This window comes from Macaca mulatta, chromosome 9 (genome assembly GCF_049350105.2).
Source record: "Macaca mulatta isolate MMU2019108-1 chromosome 9, T2T-MMU8v2.0, whole genome shotgun sequence".
Classification (NCBI taxonomy): Eukaryota; Metazoa; Chordata; class Mammalia; order Primates; family Cercopithecidae; genus Macaca; species Macaca mulatta.
This window is the reverse complement of record NC_133414.1, coordinates 97,500,540-97,514,801: the sequence shown is the minus strand read 5'-3', so window position 1 is coordinate 97,514,801 and position 14,262 is coordinate 97,500,540. Positions and strand designations below refer to the sequence as shown.

At 35.4% G+C, this 14,262-nt stretch overlaps 1 protein-coding gene and 1 long non-coding RNA gene across 4 annotated transcripts in view; one reads left to right on the top strand and one right to left on the bottom strand.

Moving 5' to 3' along the window:
* The window catches only part of PRKG1 (protein kinase cGMP-dependent 1), a 1,342,028-nt gene that overhangs the window by 1,289,199 nt on the left and 38,567 nt on the right, over positions 1–14,262 (top strand). For all 3 annotated transcript variants that reach the window (XM_001099261.5, XM_001099460.5, XM_077945585.1), the window contains one exon: positions 1,823–1,919. In XM_001099261.5, the coding sequence (XP_001099261.1) occupies positions 1,823–1,919 (97 nt within the window). The remainder of the gene's footprint in view (positions 1–1,822; positions 1,920–14,262) is intronic.
* LOC114669993 (uncharacterized) overlaps positions 226–14,262 on the bottom strand; it is a 64,883-nt gene continuing 50,846 nt past the window's right edge. The window contains exons 3-4 of the long non-coding RNA XR_003719389.2: positions 3,628–3,697; positions 226–1,389 (exon numbers count right to left, since the gene is read on the bottom strand). This is a non-coding gene — a long non-coding RNA (uncharacterized LOC114669993). The remainder of the gene's footprint in view (positions 1,390–3,627; positions 3,698–14,262) is intronic.

Here is a 14,262-nt window from a genome sequence, read left to right as displayed (position 1 = left end):
GGAAGTGGAGGTTGCAGTGAGCCAGGATTGCACCACTGCACTCCAGCCTCAGCCTGGGTGACACAGCAAGACTTTGTCTAAAAAAAAAAAAAAAAAAGAAAGAAAAGAAAGAAACGAAGTTCACCCTGTTTGCACCTGAGATATCTAAATCCAACAAACACATGGATTATTATTCAACAACGATCTCATAAAAGATTTAATTATCCAGGCAGTCAGGAAATGCTTGACCACATACAAATAGTCACGGGGTCTGATCTCAACAGATGTCTTTTTTCAGCACCTGTTGGAGTCAACTCTGCCACTAGCCCTTTCAATGGGATGGAGTTTTAATTTTCCAAAAGTAGCAAGCCAGCTGGAATGCTAGAAATGCACATTTGCTGCTTCTGTTCCATTCTAGTAAACCATCTCCCGGATCACTATGTTGATCTCTTGAGTGTGTAGTTAATGACAGAAGTCTACAAATACCATTAGGATGGACTAGCAGCCTTGTTTATAAAAGTTTATTGGAGGAAGTTGATTTCACGTAATTAGCCAATAATGGAAAACAATGTTGTTTTTACCCTCTGAGAAGCCTGTCAACAATTGATTTGTTAAAAAAATTAGAAACATGGTTGTAAGTTAAAGAATGCAGAAAGCTTACCTAGAAAGCTGTTTCACAAATCCCCCAAGTGAAGAGTCTAAATTTATGTTTGACTGTAATGGAATAGCTAAAATGTTACACAGCTTAATGTTAAACATACCCATGATTGATTCTTTTCAAAAGTATACATAAACAGGCTGTGTTAGCATCATTACCTCAAGTGCATTCATCATTTCTATCTATAGTGTAGTACTGAATCAGGTGTTGCTGAGCTGAAGGTCACGGGTTATGCATAGCTATTCAAATAGTTTATTTTTGAGACAGCTGAATTACTCCCTGACCTGACGTTAGTGAGTGGGCAGATCATCTTCATCTTTGTGCCTTCCTGTCCTTTCTAAAAATAGCAGAGCCTTTGACAAGGATATATTTTAAGCAGCTCATATTCACTTGTCTCATCAGGAGAAGCTTATTCTGGCCTCTTGCATGTGTCAGGTTTGCATGTGTGCATAGTTAGACTTTGGGAATAGCAGTCCATGCTTCTCCACACCACTCATCCAAGAAACTTACAAACATAAAGACCCTGAGATTGCTAGCTGAGAGTTTTGGCTACAAGTCAGTGGGTACACAAAAATGAAGGGAAGACACTTTTTAGGAATGTGACTATGCTTCCGAAATCATCCATTTCGGACATTTGTACATCAGTTCTCAGCTTCTCGGATCTGTTTTCATAAAACCTGGCTGTGATTTCGCTCCAGAGACCTCCGTGATCTTGCCGCTTTTAATTAATATTTATAGGAGGCGCTGCCAGCCTGTGGATAAGGGAAACTGATGAGAAACTGCCATCCAAAATCTGAACGGCAAAAACAAAACCAAGCTAAACCAAAAAATCTAAAACAAAACCAAAAAAGAACAACTCAAACAATCCGTGTTCACAAGAAGACGCGTAGAAAAAGACCTCCATGTAACTTTGATTTGATAACTGGATTTATCAGTCACTTGACTGGCATGCAGTGGGTACTTTGTATTTTTCTACAGTACTTTGAAACACAAGTGCAAATTTATGTTATTCTGCACAACTGGGACCAAAAAATTATGAGTGTGAGAAAACACAAACTCTAAAAGCAAGATGGAATGTAAGCAGGTAAACCCTGTTCCACAGTCATGTCATTCTGGTACAGATGTACGTGGTACTCGTGTTTGCACCTCTAAGAAATTTCCATTTTTTCACATCAAAAAATCCAGATATGAAGCTGAAGCGGCTTTCTTCGCCAACCTGAAGCTGTCTGATTTCAACATCATTGATACCCTTGGAGTTGGAGGTTTCGGACGAGTAGAACTGGTAGGTGATGGTTCTTTAAATGCTTTTGATCACCTCTGCTTCCTTTTTAATTTTTTCCCCTAGATTAAGATTTCTTCCTTTTCTCTTGTTCTGTCTTTCATCATTAATTACCATTATTCCTAAATCAGTACCAAATACTTTGCAGTAGACATGTCATAATTCGCAACAAAGTGGGCTAAATTGTGCAGTCAACGACTAAAAATAAAATAAATAACTCATTGCTTTTTAGAAAACCCCATCATATTAAGTGTAAGGTAAACACATTGACTTAAAGAAGAGTCATTAAGCACGTCTTACCCAACTAATTTTCTATCATCTTTATTTCCTAGTTCTGAGTGGTGCTTACCAACAATTATGCATCCTAACAATAATTACAATAATTTAAATGTAAATTTAAATACATATAAAGGGAAATAGAAGAGATATATATGAAGTAAATGGTGTTGTAGTAGTAATTCTGTGGTTCTGTAGTTGCAATTACCTATTTATAGTGCTAATAGTTTGAATATTTTATATAGTTTATTTCACACACACAGTTTGTATACATATATATACACATGCACATACAGCTATATATTCATGAAGATGAAGACACTTTGTACAAGTTAATGCATTCAACACGTTGCATGAATGTGGTGTAAACAACATGAAAACGTACTCTATTTTGCATTTGTTTAAATGTAAATTTAAAAACTGACATCACAAGAATGAGGAAAAAATGTATTCTTATGACTAACTGCATTTCAAGACGGTGTGGCTATAAACCCTAATTGAAAATGCAGATTGATTTCCACCTCCCTGCTGAACATGGAGGATTTCCTGATATCAGACACCAGTACAGTATGTGAGGAACTCCCTGAGATGGTGTACAGTGCAGTAAACAGTTACGGTTGCCATCAGGGGTCAAGAGAAATCCCCTTCCTTAAAAGTACATTGACCCAGCACTATTTTTATATTTGTCTATTTGTATTGCAGTTGGAATTTCTGACTTGAACAGGCAGAAAGATGGTATTTACTTAGATATTAGACGAGAAGGTTTTAGAGCCATATGTCTCACTGAATTCGTCTTATGCTTCCCTTAACACTGGTTGGAGATACTGTAGTAATACCACCTCTGACTTGAAAGTCTGTAAGTGTGCCTTTGATGATATGAGTATTTTCAGTTCTGGGAGAAAAAAAAAAAAACAAAACAAGTAAGGTTCTAGACAAACCTCTTGCTTTTCTGAACCCTACAAATTAATGTAGCCATGAATTTATTTTTTAAGAACTTTGGTTTTGTGGAAAACTATAATTATCTGTATAGCTAATAAATATTCATTAACAGCATTATGCATGAACTGCTTTGATTTGGAGGTGTTGGGACATACAGGCAGGAAAAGAAAACAGAGCTCCCTGCCATGCAGGATTTATTTTCTGATGTGTTTATATAGTTGTGTATTTCTAAAACACTCTCCAAATGAAGCAGTATAAGGGATAGAATTTCTTGGACAGTGATTGTAGGACTGTTATGAGTCCTTAAATATTATTTTTTAAAGATGATGGACAATAAAACTGCTATTTTTGTTGACGAAAAAAAAAATCAGCGTTACAACTTTGTGAACTCTTAGACATTTGATAACTTAAATAGCGATCTTTGAAGTTACCAGTGAGATATTTAATGAAATATAGGAATTTACTTAGGATTTTTGAAATATTGAAAATAACTTACAGGCACTGAAGTCATTTCAAGCTAAAGAATTGAATACCAAGCTGATAGTGCAAATCTTCTAGAAAATCCTCTGAAAAGCAAACGAGGAGGTACAAACAAAATTTTGATTAGCCTCAAAATTGGGAAGAATTTAATGTGGGCATATAAAAGTTTAGTTTAAAAACAAAAATTTGCATTTGTGCTCTCGTGTGTGTGCACACGTGTGTATGCTCATTTCTGTGTATTCATGTGCATGTTTGAGTATATATACACATATATATGTGCATATAATCTCCATCCCCAGAGAAATACCAGATAGTCAGCGTAATTTTCTTCTCATGGATATTATATTTTACTCTTTTAGATAGATGTTTATAGATAATGAACACCATAGCCCTAAGAATTAATTGATGTTGGAAATGTAGCCCACTTTGTAAAAACTGTAGATATTACTGGTGAGTGGTAAATTCATAATGGAATGTAGGGTACAATTTCTATATTAGGAGAAGAGGCGCATGTCCTTAACCTTTTAAGGTCACATCAGCTTTCGTTGTCTTGCACGTGTACAACATACTGTAGGACAATCAGAGTGCCTATATTGTCTGCAGCATTCAATGTGGACCAGTCATTTAAATGATCACTAATACCTTATTTTCCCAATTCTTACCACTTACTGATTGCCTGGTAGTATTACTTTGAGGGTATTAAAATATTATCTGTGATTGTTCATCTTTTACATACATTCAATAATGCTGGAATTGAGAGTTTGGCCTCAACACTTTGCTTGTAATTGTACATACCGTTTTCATGGAATATAACGAATCACCGTAATGATAATGGTGTACCATCAGAGTGGCACCTACCCCATTCATAGTTAGGAGTAAGATGTAGGCAGAGACCAGGTCTTTTGTGATTACAGAAGTTTTCACTCTCCTCTGAGAATGACACATGCAAGATAATCTTGTCAATATTATGAAGTCCTATTAAAGCAATATCTAAGCAATAAAATCTTCATATAAACTCATTTTATATTTATGTATGGAGTGCTCAACATGTTAATACAAAGTATATCATACTTAGAATCTTAGTTTAGCAGTAATGTTGAGCAAGTAAATGACATTTCAAGATAATACCAGAAGTTACACTTTAATTTTAAAATAGTATTTTTTAAAGTTTCCCAGAAATAACATTATAAAATTAAAAGCCCTTCAGTGGAGTATGAAGAACTTAGAAATTTGAATTTTTGAACTTCATTTCCTATTAAAGTTAAGAATGTAGTTTTCTCATCACTGTTTGACATACAGATTATGTTTGTGTGTGAAGGTAGTTATACCCTTCACAGACTTTTTAGCATTTCTTTTTTTTTTTTTTTTTTTTTTTTTTTTTGAGATGGAGTCTTGCTCTGTCGCCCAGGCTGGGGTGCAGTGGCCGGATCTCAGCTCACTGCAAGCTCCGCCTCCCGGGTTTAGACCATTCTCCTGCCTCAGCCTCCCGAGTAGCTGGGACTACAGGCGCCCGCCACCTCGCCCGGCTAGTTTTTTGTATTTTTTAGTAGAGACGGGGTTTCACCGTGTTAGCCAGGATGGTCTCGATCTCCTGACCTCGTGATCCGCCCATCTCGGCCTCCCAAAGTGCTGGGATTACAGGCTTGAGCCACCGCGCCCGGCCACTTTTTAGCATGTCTTAATTTTTATCATTCATGTCAATTTCGATAAATGTAGATGAAGAAGTATTTTTCTACAGGAGAATTTATAAATAGTTTATTATCAATTTTTGGAGGTGAGAACATAATTTTGCCACATAATAAGAAACTTAAATATGTGTTCAGCAGAGTCCAGAAGCTTGAAGTGAAGGTCTTTTATGCATGGGAATTGTAGTCTTAAGATATTCAGTCTCTTCCTAAATGGTCTTAGCATAACTGACTTTCACTTGTTTAATATCAGACATGTCCTGTTCACAGCCATTTCCTCTGGGCAGTCATTTGGACTGCTTTCCTTTCTGTTTTCTGGCATATGCCATATTTTCTGCCTATGTTCTTTATTTTTAAGAATGGTCTTTCTAATGTGTTCAGTTACTGTCTGTTTACAGTATGTCTTCTAGGAGAACACATTCCATTTATAGTATCACTTTCAGCAAAAGAACTCAGCTCTCTTTTTATATATGACTTACTCACAAAAGCCCTAAGCACTGATGTAAGTCATCTAGGTAATCATCTTCATTTACAAAGTATGACTGTAAAATAAGGAGGTTGGTTTTACAAATTACAAGTGAAAATTAGTCCCATTGCCTTATAGTCATATTCCCCATTTACTCTACTTTTGTCCTTCTGAGAAAGGCACCTGTTTTTCAGAATAGATTTGCACAAGTCAAAGACAAACTGATTTTTTAATATGCCAACAATAAGTAGTTGGTACTTTAAAATATTAGATATTTAATCTGTTTATTTAGCAATCCAAATGTCTCCTATACCAGAGTGGCATACTTGTATAAAATACAGGAACAAATATAAGAGAAACATAACCTGTGTTTTTGGATTATATTCTTTCTACATCAGTTATTCTGTATATATGCATTGAGCTCTACAATTGAAGATAAAAAATTCAATAAATCGAATAGTCCTTGGCTCTAGAGACTCGCAGTCTACTGGGAGGGGCAATCATGTAAACTAATAATTAAACTCATAAGCGAAGCATGATCAGCAGGGGCTCAGTGAGTGGGGGAACAAGGCTTCTTGCAGGAGATAGCATTTCTGAGGCAGAGGGAGAGTTAAGGCATTACTATAAATAACCTGATGCCTTATGGAACATACTTAGTAAAATGGAACTATTGTAGAAACAAATGTTTATTAATAAATTAATATTATTTCTTTAATAAAATAACCTTTCATTTGAACACTACTTTATAATCTTCAAATTGCTTTCAGGTTCATTGTATAATTTTGCCCTTATAGCTACCCTGGGAGGAGAACATGAGGCATGATCCACATTTTACAGGAAAGAAGACAAGAATAATGTATATATGTGGTTTAAGGTCACTTAGTCATTGAAAGAGCTGTTGTTATTGCCTAGAATTACTGATTTTTTTAACTAGAAACTTTTTCTGCCATTCTGGCTTTTAAAAATATTTGGATTCTTACCACCACCATCAACAACAACCACCCCCAAATCAAACAAGTGTTACTTCATTGTCATATGTATACCTTTGCTTTAAAAAAATTCTTCTGGAATTCAAGAACCTGAATTAGAACTAAAACTAGAATAGATGTAGTAATTGTCTGCTATGTGCCTCTCTTTCTGTTATATCTTCAGAGACTCCACTTTCTCTAACTCTTTTTCTGCTCCTATTTTAGTGGCAAAATGTCTGTGGAGAAAAAAATCCAACCGTACAACATGGTAGCGAGAAGCTAGAGCTCTAGAATTAGGCATTCTGGATTCAGATGTTACCCATTGTGTATGCTTAGTCATTTACTTAAAATTTTCTGAGCCTTGGTTTTCTTGTCTCTGAAATGATAATAATAATAGGATATATACCTCACAAGGTTGTGAAAATTAAACAAGTTAAAGTCCTCAAAATAGTGTCTCACACATCATGGGTCAGTAAATGGTGTTAATGTTGTTACTGTTGCTATTATTATTAAAACATGCTAATGATAGTTCTCTTTATCACTTCCAGCTATATGCATAGAAAAGGAAGGGAATGAAATGATTTTACTCTTTTCTTTTCCACTGCTAAGCCAAGGCCTGAGAGTGCAACCATTATTCTAATATAAGTAAGAGCCCAGAGGTCTTCAAATGACCTTCAATGATAGCTTCTATTAAATTTCTCCAGACCACTAAAGCTCTTAACTTTCTGATCTGTCATGAGAGGAGATGGGAAACAATTTTCAATATCCCTTATGCTGAACCTGTGTGCACCTGAAGTAGCCTGCTTTTATTTATCCATTTCACTTCTAAATTGTGAAGCCCCACCTCTTAACCTCTCAATGGGAAATCGTTTTCAGTGTACACTGCTGAATCGTATCTAGTTTTCCTCCAGCCTTCTTAACCCATGGAACCTCAATTGGGCATAATAAAGACCTGGCTCTTGGCAAGTTGAATACAAAAGTTACCTCTCATTCCTTCTCTGCTGCAGTTCAGTTTCTAAACCACATAACTGGATTGCCCAGGAAAAGAACACGCGGTAGTTGTGAGAACCAATTTATGCTAAGACAAGCACGTGTAGTTAACAACGTGAGTGTCTGTTCATGACATCCATACCACTCTCACAGCATTTTTGCCAGCTGCCTTGGTGCTATAAAAACAAGCAAGCAGGCTTGGAGTGCTTTGTAAACCAATTAAAAAAAAAAAGAGACTAAGAGGTGATTAAGCAAGAAGTTAGGTGATAAACCCATTGCTCAGTCAGCAGAGTCTTATTGCGAAAGGTGAGCAACTTAACTCCAAAGGGAAACCCCATGTAAGATGAAAACATTTCAAGAGCTTTCTACAGCCAAGCCACACAGCAATGAAACAGAATAGCTGTGGAGATCTTTGGGCAGCATTGCCATGTGTACCCACAGTGATTTATGCTGCACTGGACACCGGGGGGAAACCCTGCTGCCCTAAGGCCTTGTGTCCTCTGTAAGTAAAGTGAGTAAGGACTCAACACTGGTTGAAACTGAAAGTTTGCTTCATTTTAACATAGCCTTTTCTCTAGTGGTACTCTACATGGTTTATTATTAAATATGTAATTCTCATTTTATGTTTATTCTTCAAAAGAATGAAAATGGACAAAAATTATTAACTGTAATAAATAGCATTCATTTCTTAGAAAATAAGTTCTTCAGATAGCTAATGAAAATCCTTAGTAGTTTCTCCTCTAAACCTGCATAGGATTTTAGAATGATCAATATAAATCTAGAATCCACTGGGTATATCTTTCCAAAGCTTAAGATAATTGGTGATAAAACAGCTCTTCCAAAAGTTAACATTTAGGTCATACTTGCCTTTTTGTTTTCTCTGACATAAATATTATTTTTTTTTAATCCAGAGAATTAATGGGTACATCACATTAGGCAAAAATCATCTGTTTTAAAAAACCCAAACTATTTCTGGGATATAAAAATATCAGACATGATTCCTGCCCTCAAGGAATTTCTGCCTCCTCCTAAGAAAGAAGATAAGATTAAGATATTTGAAAAGTAGCGAACAAAATCTTATGCTATTGTGTTAAATTAAAAAGTATGCAGAAGAGTTCTCAGTATTTCATCAGGAGAGAGGTCATTTGAAATTGATGGAGTAGAAGAGGGCCTGGGAAGATACACAGAACTGAAGCCAGGCAGTGGAGAATAGGTTGGGATTTAAATGAACAGATGGGGAAAGGCCATTCTGGGAAAAGGCCATTCCAGGCAAGGGTTACAACATAAAAGGCCACATGTTGTTACAGGACACCAAAGCAAGTGACTAGACTAGAGTGAATTACTGTTGGGGGAGCAGAGAGAAATATTAGACAGCTGATCAGTAGAGTATACTTGTATTATATTCTTTAAAAAGATTAGACTTGCCAAAAAAAAAGAGTTGTTTGGACATTGAGTAATGAAAGCATATAAACACAGACTCTGCTCCGAACTTCTATCTATGACATGAAAGAAAGCACTATAAGGTGACTAGACAAGCTATTTTTAGGTGGCGCTGCTCCTAGAAATAGACATCATAATTTCTCTTCTGACAAAAGTAGGTTATTTTGTACCACAGTGCAGTCTGCATTCCTGAAAATTTCATGTAAACACTTTCAAAGAGGGATTCCTTCCATCGAGAGGGAAAAATAGTCCCCTTGTGTGTCTTAGTTATGTAGAAAATAGTCATATCTTTTTAAATAAAATGAAGTAACTTATCTTGCTTTCTGGAAAAAATATAAAACAGGTAATTCTGTATGTTTCAATATATCTCATCAATTGCATATATTTAATTTATTGCTAATTAGTACTTGGTCCCTCAGTATTCCCCATTGTCATTGACATATGCAACATATTAGCTTGAACATTGAGCTATGAGGTCAGGAGCTTTTGTGGGCCAGATAGTTTGTTCTTAGGCCTCAGCTCCAGCCCACTGCCTTTCACGTTCACACTGATAGTGGGGAGATCATCACTATCCAAAAGAAGTTCAAACAAATAAGTTAAAGGAGAGCCACTGTCTGGTCATCACGTTGACCTTGGATGCCACATCTACACAAACAAAGCAATTTAAATTTTTAATGTGACTGTTTTCCCTAAAGTAAACTGGTATAGGCAAAATCCAGTAGATTCTTATTGAACTGACTTAGCTACAGTTGATATCCTTTTATATTTGTGAAAATCTGAAACACAAGATAAATGTGAAATACCAGAATCATATGGGGGAAGAAGTTATCTTTTTCTTTTTTCCTTAATTTACTTTTATCTGAAAATGTCTTTATTTTGCTTTATTATTGAAAGATTCATTGAATTCTAGGTTAGCAAGTTCTCCCCTACATCCTTCCAACCCCATCCTCTCCACCCTCATTCCCATTCCCCCAGGCCTGTCTCCCAGCACTTTTTCAGTATTTTAAAAAGTATTTTAAATTGTAATAGCTTTAGGGGGTATAAGTGGTTTTTGACTACATGGATGAATTGTATAGTTATCCTTTTTGTAACATCAGAGGGACAAAGTTTGAGGATAGCATGTAATAAGACATTAAGATCTGATTATAAGCCATTTTATTAAAGTTTTCCAGTATCTAACAGTTTTAAAAAATTATAAAGTCATTTGTCCCTATATTTTAAAAGTATAACCGCAATGCAAAACCTTTCATGAGTTAATTGGGTCACATGTCAGAAAGAGAGTTGAATTTCACAGTATGTCATCCTCTCTGTTTCATTTCAACCCATTTTAGATTTTCAGAGTCAATAAATGAAAGGAATTGAAATTTAAATATTCGACCTCATCTACATGGTTATATCTGTACTTTAAGTATTAGAATAAATTGAATTTATGTGAGCTATTCATGTGCTCAATTTAAAATATGTGAACAAGTTTTCAAAACTGATGCACATAGTATTTCCTTATACAAGTGAGATTATGCATAGAAACTAAAGTATTGGGTAGAAGATGAAAAATATTTGATTAGTTGCTGAAAAAATAAAGTATATTATAGGTAATAAAATACTGTAAGTACCACTTTTAATAATCACTGCAAAATGAAGTAAAGTTTATTTAGCATAAAAGCAGTAGGAAATCAATGTTATGTTTAAGGAATGATAAGACACTCAATGTAGGTAATCTTTTGAATGAAAATGAATGAATGCTAATTTCTTAATAAGGGAAATTATAAATGTTCTTTGATTTGCAAGTAACTTCTAGGAAATTGTCCAGGCCTTTGTTCACAGTATAATTAAAAATAAAAAAGTATCAGGTTCTTTTTCTGACTTTCCTCCAAACTGAAAGTTAAATGTCTTTAAAAAATAGAAAAAAAAAAAAAAAACTTACCTCCTCTTCAAAAATAACTTTGTCTTTTAATAAATTTAAATTTAATAATATAGATATTTCCTGATATTTCTGGTCACTAGCTGTAGAACTGATTTTAAGTCTGAAGGCAAGTTACAGAGCAAATAAGATTACTGATATTTTTAATGAGGTGTTGAGGTAAATGAAGAAAGAAAAACGAGGATGAGAAGAAGAGAGACCCTCTCTTGATTATCTGTCCATTGTGCAAATGGCAGATGGAATCAAATGAAAAGGCATATAGAAAAATAAGCTACTTTTCTATCCTCTTTTCTTCTCAAAATGTTATACCTGACTCTGTGTATGTATGAGTGTGTGTGTGTGTAGGTGGGGGACGACGGGACTATCTATGAATAGGAACTTTGATGCGTAAAGCCTTTACCATGAAGTTGAGTCACCACTACAACAGTGTTGTGCCTCTATGCCTCATGGCTGAAAAGCTTTCCAATTCTGACATCTCTGTCACACTCATAATCTATCCTTTGCATTCTCCGGGTCTTTCAAACATGTATCGCTCAGGCTGTGACAAGTTTCTTTTATTGTTCTCTCTTACGTATCCTATGAAACAAGGCAAATGCTATGGTTCATTCTTAAATTTCAGACATTGGCCAAGGGGAAAAATAAATCATATGATGTTATTGTGCAGAGAAAAGTGAGGGAAATAGAGAAGTTACTGTGATCTCTGCTTAAGTTAATAATAGAATTAGTACTTTTTGTTATTGTTGTTGTTAAGAAATGTTGGGAAATATAATCCAACACTGATTTGTAGGATAGAAGCTTTCTGTTCACTTAAAGCATTTCATCTTATTTTATGAATGTCGTAAGCTGGCTTCTCCTGAAAATGTGGGCACTTTAGTGGGCCATGTCCAAAAAGTTATTTGAGTCAGAGTAATAAAATTGCTTTTTCTTTCACCATGAAAGTAAAATTTCCTAAAATTCAAACAGGTAGATTTTTCCTAATCCTGTTTTCATTCAGTTGATTGGGACTACTAACTTAAAAACAGATTTAATTACGAATTGTAAGAGTAAGATACTATATCTTGGAAATCATAGTAGTGATGATCATTCTTACATAATACTTTTTATTTTCTAAAGAATGTTCACATACACTATCTGATTTGATCTTACAATATATGTTTCTATAATATGAAGCTGTTTTAAAATTATTTATTTATTTATTTATTTTGTTTTGAAATGGAGTCTTGCTCTGTTGCCCAGGCTGAAGTGCAGTGGCACGATCTTGACTCACTGCAACCTCCGCCTCCCGAGTTCAAGCAATTCTCCTGCCTCAGTCTCCTGAGTAGCTGGGATTACAGGCACCCACCGCCACGCCCAGCTAATTTTTATATTTTTGGTAGAGATGAAGTTTCACCATGTTGGCCAGGCTGGCTGGTCTTGAACTCCTGACCTCAAATGATCTGCCAGCCTCGGCCTCCCAAAGTGCTGGGATTACAAGCATGAGCCACTGCGCCTGGCCTGGTTTTATTCCCTTAAGTAAGGAAAATGAAGCTTTAGGATGTCATACGGACTTGCATACAACCACAGTTGGTTTATTATTGCAATATTTTAACCTCCCAATCCCCAGTATCCATGGGAGATTGGTTCTAGGACCTGTCCTCACCAATACCTCTTCCAGCTGCAGATACCAAAATTTATAGATGCTCAAGTCCCTAATAGAAAATGGCATAGTATTTGCATATACACACATTCTCTCCTATATTTTAAAATCATCTCTAGTTTATTTACAATACCTAATACGGTGCAAATGTTATGTAAGTAGCTGTTATACTGTATTGTTTAGAGAATAATGACAAGAAAAATGTCTATATATGTTCACCTCAAACACAACCATCCATTTTTTTTTCCAAGTATTTTCAATCCTTGGTTGTTTGAATGTGGATGTAGAACCCACAGATGCAGAAAGCCGACTGTACCTATTATTTTGACAAGATAGCTTTTAAAGAACTTTGTGTTAATTACGTACATTTTGTTTAAATTTATTCATGATCCTAATTTTTTAAAAAATAAGACTTTTATATTTAGGTTTTTCAATAAACAAGTAGTAAAATCATTAAAAATGACTTTTTAAAAATGTGTCAATATTTAACAGAAATTAGACCTTAAAAATCTAGTTTTTGACTAAGTGAGGAACTTTTATTGTAAGTGAAAAAGTAAGCATAGAGAAATACATTTTTGACGTTAAATTCCTTAAAATGTAAATGAAACATATAGCTACCTGACAAATCAATACAGAACTAGAAGTTGTAGATTTAAGAAGTTATGAGTTCTCTCTCTTTTTAAAAATTCTTTAACAACTTCATTGAGGTATAATTTACATACCATAAAACGTTCCCATTTTAAGTGTATAATTCAGTGATTTTTAGAATTGTATGACGATCATATATCCCAGTTTTAGAACCTTCCTACCACTGCAGTAAGAACCCTTGTGCGCATTTAGAAATACTCTCCATTCCAATCTCCAGGGTTTGTTTTTTTTTTTTTTTTTTTGTGGAGACAGGGTCTTACTCTGTTACCCAGGCTGGAGTGCAGTGGCATGATCTTGGCTCACTACAGCTTGAGCTTGGAGGCTCAAGCAATCTCCCACCTCAGCCTCCCAAGTAGATGGGACTACAGGCGTGCACCACCATGCCCGGCTAATTTTTGTGTTTTTGTAGAGACATGGTCATGTTGCCCATGGCTGGTCTCAAACTTGTGAGCTCAAGTGATCTGCTTGCCTCAGTCTCCCAAAGTGCTGGCATTACAGGCGTAAACCACCACACCTGGCCTCTCATCTACTTTCTATCTCTTGAGATTTACCTTTACTGGTACAGATATTCAGATGCTAAAATTTTGTGTTATACTAAACGTTTTTAGTTTTTACATGTATGATCTAGTTCAACAATCTAAATACTCAGTTATTTAATGGATAGTCACTTCATGCCTTTTTTCCTCCTGAATTTTATGGCAGTTTTATGGCTTCTGCACGCCCTGCTTCAGCTTTGTGATTATACTCCACTGCTGCAGAACAGGATGTTTACATTGTTTTCTGAACATAGAATCTAAGGCCAGCGTCTTACAGGGCTGTGAAGAGCTGTCTGGCAATAGGAGAATATTGGAAAATGATAGAGGTGGAACATAGTGCTTATGCATTTATAGAGAGTCT